The sequence below is a fragment of the Micropterus salmoides genome, unplaced genomic scaffold (assembly GCF_014851395.1).
Source record: "Micropterus salmoides isolate LMB-PRFRI ecotype aquatic unplaced genomic scaffold, ASM1485139v1 Ms_hic_scaffold_19, whole genome shotgun sequence".
Classification (NCBI taxonomy): Eukaryota; Metazoa; Chordata; class Actinopteri; order Centrarchiformes; family Centrarchidae; genus Micropterus; species Micropterus salmoides.
Window position 1 is genome coordinate 7,008,004 of NW_024041039.1, and position 18,105 is coordinate 7,026,108.

Genomic DNA, 18,105 nt, shown 5'->3' on the forward strand with positions numbered 1-18,105 from the left:
CAGCCTTTTCTGACCTCACCTTCTGTTTTGGTGGGTGGGATCTGATAGAAGATCACCCCTGTCCTTGAAATTAAAGCACGCAGGTCTGCTAGCGTGTAATTTTTCTTCCTTGCACTCATGGAGCTTTACTTTCGTCAGAGAGGTAAAATTTTCCGCTTGTTTCTCTTTCTGCCACTGCTCCTCGTCTCAAAATATTTTTTTACCATTTCTTCTTAACAACCCTTCGTTTTTGTTTTGTTGCCTTTTCTTACTTTTCTTGCCATCAAGTGGTCTACTGCAGTGTGGCAATGAGGTGTGTGTGTGTGTGTTCAATCGTAGGCGGTTGGTCCTCCAGTGTTGGCAGGCAATGATCGGTGTGTTGGAAAACGGTTCATAAACAGCAGTCGAGAAAGAGCAAGGGCAAAGTGGAATGTTAAGTTGAAACACATGCTGCATTCAGAGTGGGCTGTGTGCAAGCTAAGCCCTCTCTCTCCCGGCTTTAGTGTGCAGCTATACAGAGCGCTCGCTCTCTTTCTCTTGCTCACTCTCTGACACACCACCTCACAGTTGCTTCTGTTTGCTTTCACGTGGTTCGGAAGTAGCATTAGAGCAGTGTGCATTCCATATGCAGGAGTTTGTTTTTGTCGGTTTGCATTGACTCCACTTGTTGCATTCACCACCCAATCAGTTGCATTAAAACAGCAGCACATATTATTTTAGTGCCATAACTGAAAAGTTTAGCTCCAATTCATGGAATATATATAATATTTCCAACTAACGTGTATCGGATAAAATGTACAAAACCTTTTGAAAAGCACATATGATAGATTGCAGGAAAGAAACTTTTTGATATAATCATTATGACCTACCAAAAATGAGATCTTTTTACAATGGTCAAAATGAATTCTGTGATGACTTCATCACCGCTGAGCAGCTTGGATCATCAAAGCAAAATCAATTACACTGAGATTAGTAAGCGAGGAGTTCTCCCACCTCTCTTTTCCCCCCTTTTTTTTCCCTCTTTCCTGATGAAGAATAGATCTGAATTTAATGATGTTTGTAATGAAACACAAATCCCAGACTAATTACATTAAAGAGCTGTGATCTCCTGTTCCGTGCCTTAGTGAACATGTCATGATATGGTAGAGATTAGAACAGCCTTCAATTTAATACCCCGCTGTGGAGTAGCAGCAGCTGTAGCTATCAGCTGGCACGGCCTCTTTGCGTATCTGTGTGGACTCGTGTAGTGTTTATCTAAGCCATGCATGGTTGCCTGATGGGTGTGTCTTGATACTGATCACAGAGAGTTTAGGAAAAAGAAACTCAGTCGTTTTGCCAGCTTGCAACAGTGCAATCTAAAGTCAGCCAGGTACTTATTAAACAAATTTAGTTTTGTGCAAATTAAAACATTTAAAAGACATTTACAAACGTAACATTTAAATTTAAAGATACTATGCATATTAATAAAATAGAAAATTTATAAAAATCGTGCCAAAAACATAAAATGCAAATAAACAAATTTAAAAGTAATCAAATAAATCCCTTAAATGTGATCAAAATGTAAACACAAAATGCTGTCCGCAGTGTTCCACTGTTAGGCCTTATGTTAGATCCATCGTTAGACAAAACTCCTGACACATTTTAAACAAGAAAAATTGTTATTGATATGGATTTTAAAACCTGCTCTGTGAAGCTGTACTTTGACAGCACTGCTTTGAGCCAAATGCTAACATCTGTATGCTTACATGTTAATGATCAGAAAGTATATTTTTACCTCTTTATTCACCATGTTAGTTTCATTTGCTAATTAGCACTAAACCCAAAGTCCAGCTGGGGCTGATGGGAATCATTAGCTTTCAAATTAGTTTTCATCATTAGTTTTACAGATATTTGGTCATAAACCAAAGTACTGGACAGATGGAAGTTTTTACCTGATGATGCCACTAGATGAAGTTATTACAGTTCCTCATGAAGGGGCCACAAATAGCTGTCCCTTCTATAGTTGTCAGGGCATTTCCCTAAAACAAAAATGTGAACCTCTTGGTACCTACAGGAAAAGTCATACATCATCTGGAAATCGTAGATATATGTACAAAGTCTTAAGCAATCCGTCCTAGCTGATACTATTCAGTCTATGCCTATGAATCTGAAAATGTCTATGAATGTTCTTTTAATGGAGTATTCTCCGGCACATGACCAACTGGGAACGTGTATATTCACCCACATGCATAAAAGTATCTTGCACACACATTCCACCTCCACCATGTTTAAAATTTTGTTTCTTTCTGTCCTTTCCTTTTTTTTGTGGAACCAGTTGAGCAGCCCTCTCACGCGCTGATAACGCCACGTTCCCTCAAAACTCTTAATATAGTTCAAGTGGCTGTCAGAAGTCATTAAAGACAGAATATTTCTAGTCTTAATGCCCGGCGGCAGGCTGACAGGCCCTGCTGCGAGATCCTTTTGCGGCCCCTAAAGAGTCACCCTCTGCTGGGCACATAACGAGAGCGTCACCCGGGCCTCCTGTCGCCACCGCCAGCCTGCCTCTTCGTGACAAAGCACCACATATGCTTGACACTTGAGATTAGCTGCTACAATAACAGTTATCGCACATCGTCTCAGTGAGACAGCCTCCTTGTACTTTTTAAAATGAAGTTAGGCAGTAGTGACTTCATGCTGAATCTCTGATCATTGCTTTTTGTGTTGTGGAAGTTAGCATTGTTCATTGGTATTGCGTCATTAGAAGCGAGCATTATGTATCTTCAATCATCTAAAGCATTAGATGGCTTTTTTTTAAGGCGTTGTCACAAAGCGAGCCGGGTTTCAGTACACCAGCTGACATGCTTTCTTTGATAATTCTAAGCTTTGCTCTTAAAAGAATTCCTGCCACTCAGTTTCATACAGTTTTCGGTCGTTTTTCTTTAATCCTTTTTACCTCCCATTTACATTCATGAGCACAAGAAGGAAAATATTTCCCTCCAAACGATTTTTCTTTTAATTGCAAGTCCCTGATTGGCTTCTTAGAAACTTCCAGAAATTGCTCTGCACTACTTTTGTGAAGGTTTTTTTTTTTTTTTAAATCCTGCTTACTTTAGAGAAGCACCGAGGATGAATCTGGAAAACGGAGCTGTATTTTAGATTGTAATGTCAAAAAGTGAGTAAGAACGTCATGTCACACATTTTTTTATCTTCACTCTGCCACTGCCATATTTTCTGTGCCCCCCAATTTAGAATAGTGCTAAAGCGGTAAGTAGATTAATTGATTAGTTTCACTATTTTGATAATCACTGAGTCATTTAGGAATTTACTAAACAAAATAACATGCACTTGTTGGCTCCAGCCTCTCAAATGTGAGGATTTTCTATGAGGAATATAATGAAAGTAATAATTTGTTTTGGTAGAGATTCATTACTTTGAATGCTCACAGTAATTAATGACTTATTTGTGCCCTGATTGACATAAAACACTTGATCTTGGCAGCATTAGGGCCATACCCAGGGAATTAACCACTCAACCACACTGCTGACGTATTTTTAAAAGTTTTCTCCGGGTGTATTTGGCACCCTGAACTTCTCTTCAGTTTTCGTCTGTCTGGAGGAAAATTATCACACTGAGGATTCAGCGCTCAACAGTAATCAACAGCAACACATTAGCGAGCCAGATGGTGCTGACTATACAAGTAAATTAGACCCCGGGCCGTTCACAAAACCCACACACACCCCGTCATCTCACCATAGAGGCCAGTGCCTTTGGCTCTGTCGTGTTCATGTGTAAAGTCACTGTAGATTTATACACATTCTGATCCATCCACCCAGGTTTTTCTATGCATATATTGTAATTCTTGATCACATATTAAGTATTCATAGACTAATCTGACATGCACACTGCTGGGTTTTCCGGCTTTTGTCTTTTTTTTATTCTTCTTCCTCCTGCTCCTTTTTTTTTCACTGGAATTGTATGCAAATCCCTGCTTTGCTGAAGAATAATAAGCAGGAGCGGTGATAAGTTCTGGTCCAAGGTGTCAACTCCGAGAAAAGATGTGTGAGGGGAATTTGGCTTGCGGGCAGGAGGTGCAGCACCCTGATGTTCCCAGAGAGAGGCAGTGTTGTGTTGCTGCAGCAGTGTTCGCTGAGAGGCATTTTCGGGGGGGGGGTTATATGCATAAATGCAATGGAGGAGGAGGTGGTTGGGAGTTGGTATGACACTGGCAATGTTACCCCTGGCAACCTTGATTAAGACAGGATGTCGTTAGTACAATTGCTCTTGTGATGATTACATAGTGAATATGTCTGCCCACATGTGCAGGAATGAGTTTTTATTTTTTTTGCTCAGGCTGTGGGCAGCCGAGAGGCCTGGCTGCTGCCGTTGACAGGCATGCAGTCTGGAACACAGATAAGCGGACAGACTGGGAACTTCCCAGTAAGGAAGGAAAAACGATGGGATATCCTGAAACTGTGATTCAACTACTAGAAATATACGCACTACAAAAAACATTATACATAACAAGTATAGATACAAATCTACACATTATATTACACACACTGTCTGCCTTTGTGAGCAGAGGCAGTATTATCTCCCCCACTCATTTGTGTGCCTTTTTGTCAGATCTAAAAGGTTGACTATTCTAAAGCTTGCATGTTTGACTGTATAACCATGGCCTTTTTGTTTTTTAAATCCCTTTATTAAAGCCGATTTCTGATACTGTCTGTCATCTCTTTTGTAGATTGCCTTCTCCCAGCACAGTAACTTCATGGATCTGGTGCAGTTTTTTGTCACATTCTTCAGGTGAGCAGCTCTTCTCTTCAATTCTGTCAGTTCGCTGACTCCAAGCCACAGATGTGTTGGTGTTAAAGTGGCTGGAGTCTCCTTTGACGTGTGTGTGTGAGAGAGAGAGAGATGGATCACCACACCTGCTCTGCTGTGCCTGTCGCACCAGCCATTGCTATGAAGAAGCCCCGCACATCACTGGTTTAAAGGAGCTGGTTAGCTGTCAGCACACAGGCAAATGCACACACATGCAACTCTCCTCTTTTCTTCATCCACACCATGCACACATAAGCATAGATGCTTACCTAATGGCGTCTCTAATGGTCCACCGAGTAAACGGGCAAAACGGAGTTCTACCAAAAATCTAACTGCTCTGAAATACAAATGTGTTAACAGCCCAGTATCCCTTGAAAATTTCTTTGCATTCGGCCTCTAAAGAGCAGAGAAATCGAGCTGTAAGACACACAAACCTGGTATACCGTGAAAAGCAAAATAAGGTTGCCATGGTTAATATGTTGGTGCAATAAAGCCTGCTAGATTTACACAGTGCAGATGCTGAGCAATATGATCATCCTACAAAATAATGAGCTAAAATAACCTAAATTACACCATAAATCTGTGTAGTAGTAGTAATTCATTAATTTATGTGCTGGCACCTTTTCATACACAAGCTCAGAGTGCTTTGCAAAATAAAAGAATAGAGCAGTCACTTCACACATAAAATAGTTTACAGCCGTTATATGGTTAACCTATATGAAAATATATTTTAACAGAGAAGGTAAGTAAAATAAACAGTATAATAAGAGTGTGTACAATGTGTAGTAATCCCTTTTCACCTTACAAAAGTTATTTATAGAAATAATTGTTAATCTCAGGTTTGTCAAAGTTTCAGATGCCTAAACTTAACTGTTGTTGCCATCTACAGAAATTGTAGGCATAAAAAAAAAAACATTCTGTCTGATAAGAAGTATTCTTGGCTTTCCTCTTAAATTTCTTAGCACCTCTGAATGACGTGCTTGGATGTGGTCAGAAGTGTTTTGTGGTACCTGTAACCACACCCAACAGTAATGGTATCTGCTTGTTCAACAGTGAGTCATGCATTCAAACCCACGATTCCATGTGATGGAAAGGAGATGAAAATATATTTGTTTTCTTGCGCATTACTTGTCACACATTTCCCCATGATTAGCCCTGACATACAATTTGTGGTATCTTAAGAAACCTATGGATTGTGATGAGAATTTAAAATAAATTTGTCAGTGGTTCTTGGCAGAGCAGCATGCTGCTTTAATTGATGGAGACACTGGTTTTGCTGGCAATGCGCTGAGCTGGGATGAATCTCTGGTCCCGCTTCCCTCTTCAGGAACTGCTGTAATGTGTTATCGATTTTAAAAATGAGAGGGACCAAAAATTGGGTCGACAAGTGTTTTCCATGCATGCTTGACTGAATGTGTGTTTTTATTTTCCCATGTGTCCTGTAAGTGTGTTTGTGTGTGCCTACAACCCAGGGGGAGAATAGTAGGACTTTTTCATGTTGTGCGCTCTCCCCAATGTCCTGAAAAAATTGCTGGCTGTTCCAAGTCATGCTGCTTTTATTGATCCAACACCCATGTACAGGAGGAGCAATTTGATAAGGCTGATTCTAAAGATTCTCTCATTTTTTGTAAACAGCCCTTTGCCAATACAGTGATGTTCAATAACAGTTTCAGCATCGACTGAATAAATCACCTTCCACACTGAGGTTTATTTTGGACATTATTCAGCTTTAAAAGCTATAGTGCTGTTATACACCTCACTCGCTTTGAATACAAATGCCGACCCTGCAGTTACTCGCTCATGATGCTTGTATGTTTATACACCCGTGTCAGCATTTGAATATTTGTATGTCAGCATTCGAAGCAGGCAACCTGCTCCTGCTGGTTGCAGGAAGCAAGCATCGCAGCAATCCATAAACATAACAACCCTGCTCTCTTTCCTCCCTGTGTTGCTTGCTCATCTTTCTCTTTACCTTCTCCATATTTTTTATCACCTTCCCTCCTTCACCCTTTCCTTTTCCTTCTTTTTTTTTAATCACTGGGTCACCATCTCCTATTTCATATCCTCTGTCATCTCTGCTTCCTCTCCTTTTCTATCCCAACTCATCTTTTTTAGACTCTCCCTTCTTCTTTCTCTCTACTCTAATTCCATCCTTTGCTTTGCCTCTATCCCTGCTCCTCTCGCATCCTCATTCCCTCTCCCTCATGCTCTCCTTTTATCTCTAGCTCTCCGTCTCCCCCTCTGTTGTTTCTCCCTCTGCCCCCTCTCTTCTGTCCCTTGCTTCCCTCTCTCCATCTATATCCCTTGTTCCTTCCACTCTCTTCCTCACTCCCCCTTCAAATTTTCTTTCCTCCCAGCCTCCCACCACTCTCTCTGACTTGCTCTTAATCCCACAGCTCAGTCTTGATGTGTGTGCTGCCTTCCACTGATTCAGCACAGATGAGTAGAGACCTGAAGTTAGCGAGCTTGCAGCGTTGTCCCTGTTTGCTTCTGGTTCTTTGGGCACCGCATTGTTTGTGTTGCGGGGGAGGAGAGGGATGCTAATTAACGTGGAAATTGTTTGCTCTTCCTCACTCTGACTTTCTCTGTCTTAATCTCACTCTTTCTCTCTCTCTCTCTCAGTTCTTTCTCTCTCTGTGCCATGTTCCCCGTGGGGACAGATGAAGGTGGTGCCATCCCGTTATCTGCAGCGCCAGCAAAGATACCCCCACTAGCATTCTCCAGCCACAAAACGATGCATTAAACATCAGCGTTAACAACAATAAGATGCATTCACATAGCCAACTGTCCAGCAGCTTATCACCTTAGACTCTTTATGTTGAATCATGACTTTTAAAAAGTGAATTTACATTCCCCCTCCCCCCCCAAGCAGAGGCAGGGGCTTTCAGAGTCCCAACATTTTCATGAATGTTTTACAAATTGAATGTTCTCTCTAGTTGTGCAAATTTAATGTTTTCTTCCAGGCCTGGAAAAGCCCTGGAGAATGTGAAATTTCCAAAACATTTTTGGAAATGCAATGGATTTTTTTTCACTCAAGCTGTCATGATTTTAATTGAAAACTTGGCTACTGCTAAAGCAAGCACCCTTTGAAGTAATGGTGACCTGAATGACAAATTTCTTGGCTACGTAAGTCCAAACTGCTGGATGGAGGAAGCTAAAAGAGCTATCGTGAAATGCAACTTTTTTAAACATTGTGCGCTGGGACATATTTGTCATGGAAATAGTTGTGGCTATATTTCAAGTCTGACTTTATACATCATCTAGCCTACATTTCTCTCTCACCCAACTACTTATGGACTCCTTTCAATGTAAAAGTTTGTTCATGTTTTCTGAAGAGTTGATTTTGTTTAGGAAGCTAGTGTTCAGCAGGGGTGCATATGAAAGTGGAACTTAACCTACAGAGGTTACATCTGTGTGTCTTGGAGAATTAATGGTAGTTGAATACATAATTAACAAAGTTACATAAGGAGACTTCAATGTCCTACAGTGTTCATATTTCAGTGCAGCAGTGAGTTTTATAGAATTACATACAGTGATGACAAAACAGAGACATGATGTATACTATAATCCTGCAAAAACAAGGTCAAGAAACGATGATAAACTGTCAGGTTTTTAAGACAGCATTCAACTTGTCTTACGTTATCCCTGTTCTTTATTGTGGGACCTGTGTTTATTTTTATTTTTGATGGATACATCAAAGTAACGAAAGAAAGAGTTTCTGAACTATTGCTCTAGAACACTGACCGTACGTTGGCCTGCTGTGGTGTTTACTACTTAAAATATTTGACATAACCTTCTAATAGTCAGTGTGGCACTGATGCCTGATGTACAAGAAAATGTTGCTTCCCATGAGAGTGTACCTCACTGCCGCAACTGTGCTGTTAACAGCTAATATTAAAATAACTTGTGCTTTCTGGTAGGCACTTATCCAGTACATTTTTTTAGTACATGGGTAGTCTCAGTGGAAAAAGAAGCCCTCATGCTGGCAGCGTTGTGCACAAGTGTCACTAGTCAAAAATACTGTGCGTTTCTTCATACTTTTAAAGAAAAGGTTCTGATTCAAGTCTATTTTAATGCAGTACTCTCATATGTATGTTGAAAGAGTTATATGACGATGTAGTAATCCCTTGTCTCCATACTTACCGTGAAGAAATACTTTTAAGGAGCGACTACACTGTAAGAAAATTCAGTCCTTTCTATGCAACAATGCATTCTCAAAGTTCACCTTAAGTGTGTGTGTGTGTCTAATATTATACAAACACACTTTATCAGGACTAACCATTCCACTGAGCTTACCTTTTGTGGTGCAAGTTAGCAATGGCTGAGCATGTTTACAAATTGATTTAACAGCTCACAAAAGGACTGTTACTTGGCTACAGCTGAGTAAATTTGCCAGGGACCGTGAAATCAACTGACCCTGGCTTAAACTTCCACTTACTGGAGCTTTTCAAGACACTGTTAATTTTGTAAATTGTGATTAAATGTCTTGTTTTTGATGACTGACAAAATAGATGTTATGTAGGCCGGTCATGTTCACCTATCAATATATAGAGTGGTTGACTGGACCCGACCTTGCTTTGATAGCAGCAATGCCCTTAGTACAAAACATGGACACACTACCTGCTGAAATGCGCATGGCCACCAATGAAAGGATGAGTCAGGTGATACTCCATCATCATAAAATATTGTATTTTCAAGCGGCAACATTTACTACTGCTATGCAGAATAATATCACATAACGCTATAAAATAAATTATTATTCAGTGTTGATGCACATATACACACACAAGGGGAGAGAGAGTGAGCGCAAGTGTCTCTCACACACCCGTCTGTTGAGGGAAGAGTGACAGGTAGTGCTCCTGTAGATGGGATATCCTATTTGTCTTATTGCCTCGGGGGAAAATGTTCCTTCGGCCATCCTACACAAAGGGGTTGCGTTGTTCTCTACGTTGCATACAACCTGCAGGATTTCTGCATTTTCTGTCTTTGAGAAATAAAAAAACAGCTGATACCGCAGCAACAGCATGAAAAATGTTGTGGTTTGAGACCTCTTTCATTCCTCAGAATACCTAGAAACAAATAACTGGCCCATGCCTACTCTACATTATTTTTATTGTCAACAAATCACATGAAAAGACCTAATTCAGCAATAAATGTATCCTAACAAGTATTTTCTGTGTATCGAAAGCCTGATATCTTATTCCTCTTTGCCTTAGACCTCCATTGCTGTCTAAAAACTATTACCATAAAAACACATTATTGAGCCACACACTAATGTTCACTGTGTGACATGTTCATTCGTAACAAAAGTGGATACAGTAGATTATTTTTGACTCAGTCCCACATACACTGTCCTGCTGCCATAGATACTGCCTAGGGCACCAAATGTGCATGAATATGCAACTGAAAATAGTCCTCTACAAATGCACTGTTGCATTTTTCCCCCAGTAACGTTTTCTAGAAACTACAGTCCCCATCTGTTTTGGGAAATTACTTTTTTTTTTTAATGAAACTATACATTGTGACAAATTTTCAGTAGGTCTTCAGTAGGAACCACAGGACTTGAGTGCCACAGAGTGGGTAGGGAAGTTGGAAAGTATTAAGAGACAGACAAATGCATTGTTGGATTTGGTCATTTCATGGGATTTGTTAAAAATAAGAAATCTAAACTAATTCCAGCCTCAAATACAATGAGTCTTTTTCGCTGATAACATAACTGTGCAGCAGTAATGACCCATAGACCTGCACAGAGCTCATGTGAACAAGCACAAAGGAGACTCAACACCCTTGAAAAATGTCATCCTCTTTCATATAAATTATTAAAATTTAAAACGCATTTAAAAATTATAATTCACATTACTTTGCAGCATGTTATCACGGTTGTGTATTTAAAAAGATTAGTGATTTATATTGCTTGCCAGCTGTTTGAACAGAGAGGCGATGTGATTCGGTTGGGGCGGAGGCATTACATGAAGGAGTACCAGCAGGCTGCCCGCCCTGGGCCAAGTCTGGCTGAATGTGTGGGTGGCGGGGGTTTAATGATATGAATGAATCACTCTACTGCTATCAAGGAGGCTTAAATTCTCCTGAGAGATGGACGAGGACTCAAAGGTACATCAGATTTCTTTCTGACGGAAGCTTCAGTCTTGAGTGTGGTACCGTTCTGGTGTCAATAGGTGACACGTTCTTTACGGATTTGTGCATATTTTCCTGCTTATGTCTGAGTTTTGAAGTGTCTAAGCACCATCATTAAAGTCTATCCCACAATGGTTCCTAATCACTATCAGACCCAGAGTACCAACATCACCACCCAGCCACCATCAGCATGCAGCAGCAGAAAGTGGGCAGCAATGTTTTTCCATTTACTGACCTTGTTCTGAACAATTTACCTCGTTAAGGCAGAGAGGTGATTAGTGTGTCGTCACTCCCAGGTCTCTTGAGTCAGCATGCTAGCCATGTACGTCACTCTCCTACTCTCAACCTTTGCTTCCCCTCCTTTAAACAGGGCCTTTAAACCATTGTGCTGAGGCTGCTGCAGTCGAACCTTTGCTTTGCACCGCCGGATCTTTGCTCAGTCACAGACAGTCGCATCTTGATTCCACCTGGCATAGCTGTGGCGCATTCCAGCTGCGATTCACATTAAAATCATAGAAGATGAAGTGACCACCCAAGCCACATGAAGAAAAAGTGGAAAAATAAACTACACAATAAAAACTGACCGTGCAGTGGATCATACATGCAACAATGAGCCAGCAAAGAGATCTTGGTGTAGGGATTATTTGAGACAGTCTGTTTGACGTGGAGTAATCTTGCGGCAGCATTCTTTATTGTTTTCAGATGATCAAGGGCAAACATGCCAAGTGAGGAGAATAGTGCGTTACATTAGTCGATGCAAGATAATATAAAGGTGTGTTCAAGCATCTCTGCTTTAGCAGTTCAAACTACAGATCTGGTCAGCTGCTTATGGGTGTCGAACGATGAGGACTCAACAGATATTACCCCTAAATTATGCATGTTAGAGTGGGCAGAAGAGGAACGAGGCTGGATACTAATAATCATACCAGACCAGAACCACCTTCTTATCAACATTGCACGGTTTTAAAAAAAACTGTCCAGACCATAGTACTGTTTAGAGAGTCAAGGAGCATAGATAATCTGAATGCCTCAGTGGATTGGAATGAGAAGTGGAGTTGAATATCATCTGCAAATAAATTATGTGCAATATTGAATCTGTCCCAACAGCAGCAGATGTATAGAGAGAATAACAGGCCCCAGAACCGAGCTCTGAGGGACACCACAATACTGTGGAAGGGAATAGGACTCAAAATCTCCAATAGAGACGGTGAAACTTATGTCAGTGAGATAGGATGATGAAAACTAGTCTAGTGCTGAGCCTGATATGCCCACCCAGTCATGGAGACTAGAATGTCGTTGGACACCCTCAGAAGAGCAGTTTCAGTAGAGTTCTGTTTACGAAACCTTGACTCAAATCTATAATAAACATTGTGTCGCTCCTGCGCTGCAGTGAGTTGGTTGAATACAACCTTCTTTATATTTTTTGACAGAAGTGGGAGTTTAGACATCGGCCTATTGTTGATGGGCAAAGCGAGATTTTGGTTGGTTTTCTTTGATAAGGGCTTGATAGTGGCATGCTTAAAATTGGAACAGACACATTGTGTAGACAAGGAACAGTTAATATCTAAAACAGCTGTGCCTGTAACTTGTAAAACCTTAAACCTTAAAAATAGGCTAAAGGGTTTTCCTTATTCAACTTAACCATGGAAACATGAACATGAACTGACAAAATTTGAGCTAGTTAATTATTTCAGATCACTAGAAGAACTGGATTTTTAATTCAGCAGCATAGGCATTACATTTTAAAGGGTTAATTCCCCATCCAACTGTCAAACCACAAAAAACTTAGCTCTAGTTTTGGTTTTATTTGGCCTAGTTTTGTGGGATTTTTTGCTTCTGATACTTGTGTCTCCACCCTACTACAATAGTGGTAAAAAGGATTTTTTTCTTGTGTGTTTCAGAAAAATATATTTTGAAAACTTAACAGCAGCATGTCTTCCCAGAAACAATGTCTCAGTCACTTTGCATAATCCACAGCCCTCACTGTGAACTTTTGTCATAGGAACTATTTTCACAAGTTCCAATTTCTTTGGTATTTGGCTGTACCAGCACAGAAACTGACTTTTCTGTTGGTCCAGCAGGTAATGGTCCTTCGAGAACCGATCTTAAAATTTTGGAGGAGGATAGCACTCCAGTTAAATAATTTATTCATGATTAGATGTTTGCCAGTTGCAGCTTCTGCACTGGGCAGTGTTGATTGAAGTGCTATACTTATCTTGATTTTTGTTTTTGAGGGTTCAGAGAAGCACCCATTTAAAGATAATACACATACCACACTACTGTTGGTTTATTGTTATATTCATGAAGACTGAAAGAAATAATTGGGAGTGGATGGTCAATCTTTTATGTTCACACACACACACACTCACAGTTTGGGGCTGTCTGTGTTGGTCCCAGGCTCTGAGGGCAACTTAGCGGCCACTCATGCATATTTTGGCAGCTGGAAGTGGCCAGCAACAGAACATAAATAATTCTGTTGTTGTTATCAGCTCACTATTCAGCCTCTTAAACACATCTGCAGATTTAGAGATGGCACAGGCGTTCTCTCAAATGCACACACTCAGACATTTGTACACACTTAAACACACACGGACACACATGCATGCTCAGAAAATACTCATTCAAACATAGAAAGCAGCTGGCCACTCAGTGGTGCTGTGTCCTCTAAGCTGCGTGATTGTCCTTCACACATACACACCTGCTGGCTCTTTTTCTCTGCTGTATCTTTAAAGCTTGAGTCTGCAGCCTGCGTGAGTACATGTGTGGGGGTCGGCTCAATACAATCAATTCCAAATGTCAGTTTAAATTGCAACCCGTTTACTAATGACAGATCATTCCCAATTATTTCCCCATGGTATTTGTTTTCAGTGGCTTCATTATCGAGCAGAGAGCTTTTCTGTCTAGAGATCCATCACTATGATTGGTTGGAAAGAAAGTGACATTGACCCCAACTGTGATATGCGGTGTAGAGCATGCGGGCTCGCCGTTTCCTCTCACACGTTTTTGTTTGTACACAAATGTCAGCCTGCATCAGCGTCACCAGCAGCAGTGACAGGATGGGTGATGGGTGATTGACAGCAAGACAGAGTGTGGAGGACTCTGCAGCACAAAAACTTAAACCATAGCTGTGATTTCATCAATCTGTCAAGCAAATGTTGTTCAAACTTTTGAAATGTTTCATTCTCTTTAGCTGACTATTGGGAAACAATTATTTGATTCACAGAAAGTCATTTGTAATGATCGTTTAAAGGCAGTATGTATAGGATCTGAAAATGTTTGACTGGCCAGTGGTAGGATCAAATGTATGCTATGAAAGCAAAACATTGATCACTTTACATTGGGATTTTTTTTTCTACAAGCAAAAGCTTATGTCAACAGAATAACTTGAAATATGTTTTTCAAAATGACCTAAATAGTTAAATTTTTCAGCTTTTCCGGTGTGAGAATTGGCAGCTTTTCTCAGTGTTTTACCGTTGTGAATTACTTGGGGGGGAAAAAAATAAAAAATTCAAGATTTGGACTTTTGGTTTGACACAACACGATACCTTAGGCTCTAGGAAATTGTGTTAGGAACTTCTCACCTTTATAATTTTTAACAGTTTTATATATTGAACCACATTTCCCAACATGGAGGGCCGTACCCCTCCAATGGGTCATAGGATTAACAGAATAGGAAAAAGGGGGAAGAAAACATCTGTTATTCAAATGTTTGATCAGTAAGTAGGCCTTTATTAAAGACACAGTGGGTCATAACCAGCAAAGCAATGTCAGAGGTGTGTGTGTGTGTGTGTGTGTGTGTGTGTTCGGATTTCGGCAAAAACTTTGCTTTCTTCTCCCGACAATGTGGTTGCAGTCTAATTTATTCATTTGTTCCTCGTCGTCCTCCACCTGATTTAACAATGCAGATGAGGGAGATGTGGGTGGAGGCCAGCAGTCCTTTTTAAAGCACCACATCTCTGTATTCACTAAGCAATGCCCACTTTTGAGCAATCCAATCAAATCTGATTTGATTTAAATCTCTCTTGTAGTTAAAACCCACCCACATATTCTTTTTCACTCTGAATACATCACATCCAAAGAATTGTTTAGAGAAAATCCGTCTTTGTTGGAACTGTTCACCACTCATTGACATACAGTATGCGTTTCTCCATAATAAGGGATCACAAGTTGCTGCCTATATTAGTATTTTCATAATATTAAAATGTAAAAGTAAATGTTTGAATGGAAACCTAGCGGCTTTCTCATATGTACATACACACAGTTTGCATATGATTTCTTTCAAACACCAGAGGTGGGAGTCAGACTCACAGACAAAAGACTTGCTATTCATGACTTGACTAAGGGCCGGATTTACTAACATCCCAAATAAAGAGTACTAAATTGCATGTGCATTCTAAAATATTGCACGTGCAATTTTAGTACCTGTTTTTGAGTGATTTACTAAGAATTATTTCATAGATGACAACAGGAGCAAACACAATAGAGGCGGCAGTGTGTAAATGAGGGTTTTTCGTGTTATAATGGTTTCCGCCATGGAGAGTCGGGAGGGAAAGCAGCCACTACGTAAAAAAACTTGGGACGCAGTGAATGAAACAAACCAAGTATGTGGAAATCGTCTGTACCTGCCCATCCTGCCATAGCACACCTGGAAAAACTGCTTTGGGAAACCCCAGCAGAAACAGTTACAGTATGCTGGAATGACCCAGACGCGAGGAAATGCCAGCAGCTCGTGCTTCATCCAGCCAGAGGAAACAATCACCGACCGTCCGCACCGTGCCCGGTCGCTCCGCAATCTCCTGTCCCTGGCCCTGTACACCCTATTCCCTCTGTCGCTATTACGGCTCACTGTGAACAGTGATCGTTCCCTCTGGCTGGATGAATTTTACACTCGGAGGTTTGCACCTTCCTTTCAAACGTATTAAATACAGATGCTGTTGCACTCACATGAAATTGCTTGTAAGCTTGTTAGATCACATTGCGTCTAGTAAATAAATGTATTTGCATGTTACCCTCCCACTACTTTGCACAATAACAATGAAACGTCCCACATTGCATACTCATTAAGGCAAAAGTACTAAATGAACAACAGGTGCTCTCTTGCACTTTTGTAAGACGTCATTATCCGTGCACGCTGTTAATAGATGAGCTTACGTGTTAATTTGCTGGTGATATCAAGTTTGCACACGTTTTTACTCATGCAAACCTTTAGTAAATCTAAAAGGTGTGGTAACATTCCTGGTGGTAACACGTCCTGATGACAACTCTCGTTATGTGCCCACAACTGCTATGTTAAGCTCATACTCATATGATACACTGTTTGAAAGCTAAAATCCGACCAATGCAAACCATTTCAAGATACAATCACCACAGCGGTTACCATCAGCACCTCTGTCAGATCAACCAGTACAATCAAAATTGACGCGACTCACCTATGAAGCCTCATAGTAACTTAATCCACCGATCGATTAGATTTCAACAAAAATGGTCTTGTTACATTGTCAAAGGTCCCGATGATCCAATCCAGTAAAATAAAATTGGTCCAAAACACATTATTGTATCAATAAATCCCCAGGGACTGCTGCTGCATCGTTTCATATTTGTCGGCATATGTGGATGGTATGCAATTATAACCGTTAACTCCTATTTAGATGCGACAAATGCGATATCTTGTATTCAAATTAGCTGCTAAACTCTGACCTGACTGACACCTGATTTGACCCAATAGCAGCTCACATGTCCCTTTCACAGCCTACAATAGCCAACGAGAGCCTGTGCTATAAGGAAGCTTATTTCATGGGTAGGCCGAGGCAATTGTACCAATTACTGGCACTTTGTTTAGCCAATAAAATTCTGATAATAAAGATATCCAGCTTTAAGTAGGAAGTTCATGATCTACCAGCAAAAAACACATCTGCATCAATCTATGGAGTGATACAGTAGCAGCCGCTCGCTGCCAAGGGGCAGTGCTGTTTTAGAAAAAAAATACACTAAGACATATCCTTAGAAAAACCTGTGTAAAATATTAATTTTTCACGGTGTTGGTATAAAATTTAAAATTGCACTAATTCAGGCTTATGCAGTGGCCCCACGGTGTTTTCCAGCTAATGAATCCCAGCTGTAGTTGTCGGCATCATGCATTTGTTAGCGAACTTTTTTCAAGGGGAAAAATATATTAAATATAGTTTAAAACGAATTTTACTGGAAGAGGTTACCGTTACTGACACGTGTTTCTATTACTGTATTTTCTACCCCATTTCAATAATCAGTGAAGCTAATAGTAGACAAAATAATAGAAACACCTTTTTATAGTTAGAACCGAAACACTCACTACATTTTCCAAAATGATCATACAGTTGAATTACCACCTCTCTCAAACTGTTTAAACATATACTGAATTCCTAAGAATTTCATATGACTTGACTTGTGACTTGTTTGACCCATGCAGTGACTTGCTTGACTTTCATCACAATAACTCGGGACTTGCTTGAGACTTGAAGGTTGAGACTTGCTTGTGACGTATGTGAATAAAGCTTTTACTCCCGCCTCTGTCAAAGACACACTAACAATTATTTCTAACTAACATACTCTGCTCAGCTTGCTTCTTGTGGTTTTGACTGACAGCAGGCGCCCCCCCCCCCCCCCCCCCAAAGAGAGGCAAAAATACACTAAGCACACATTCAAACCCCTTATGCCTGTCCTAAGGGGCCTCCTCAGGCACTCAGCAGGGGCTGCCGCCAGTGCTGTGCCAGAATCCCCACACACTCCTCCTCAAGCTTTCTTTCTCTCTGTCAATCTCTGCCTCCTCTTACTCTCTCCATCTTTATCTGAACCTCCTGCTTGCCTCTTGCTTTCTTTTCCTTCTTCCCACTTTCTGTCTTTCTTATTCTTACTACATTTCCAGTATCTTCATCTTCCCCCACTATCTGCTTTCTTTCTTGCAGCCTCTTTCTCTCTTCACCCCTTCTCCCCACCCCATCCTGCATCTTTGTGGGTTTTTTTTCTTTTTTCTCCTGTTCTCCCCTCTTGCATTCTTCAACACTCTCTCTTTGTATCTGACCTCATTGGCAGGTCATCAGAGAGGAGCCAGAGAAGAGATAGACGTGGAAGATGGAGCAGATAGAGTGCATGAAGCGCCTCATGGCCAAACCTTCCCCGTGATAAGCGCACGTGGAGCTGCTCTGCGTCCGATTT

General features: G+C 40.7%; 1 protein-coding gene across 1 annotated transcript in view; it reads left to right on the plus strand.

Moving 5' to 3' along the window:
- The window catches only part of atrn (attractin), a 134,611-nt gene that overhangs the window by 59,230 nt on the left and 57,276 nt on the right, over window positions 1-18,105 (plus strand). The window contains 1 exon segment of the mRNA XM_038728005.1: window positions 4,700-4,761. Coding sequence (XP_038583933.1) covers window positions 4,700-4,761 — 62 coding nt within the window.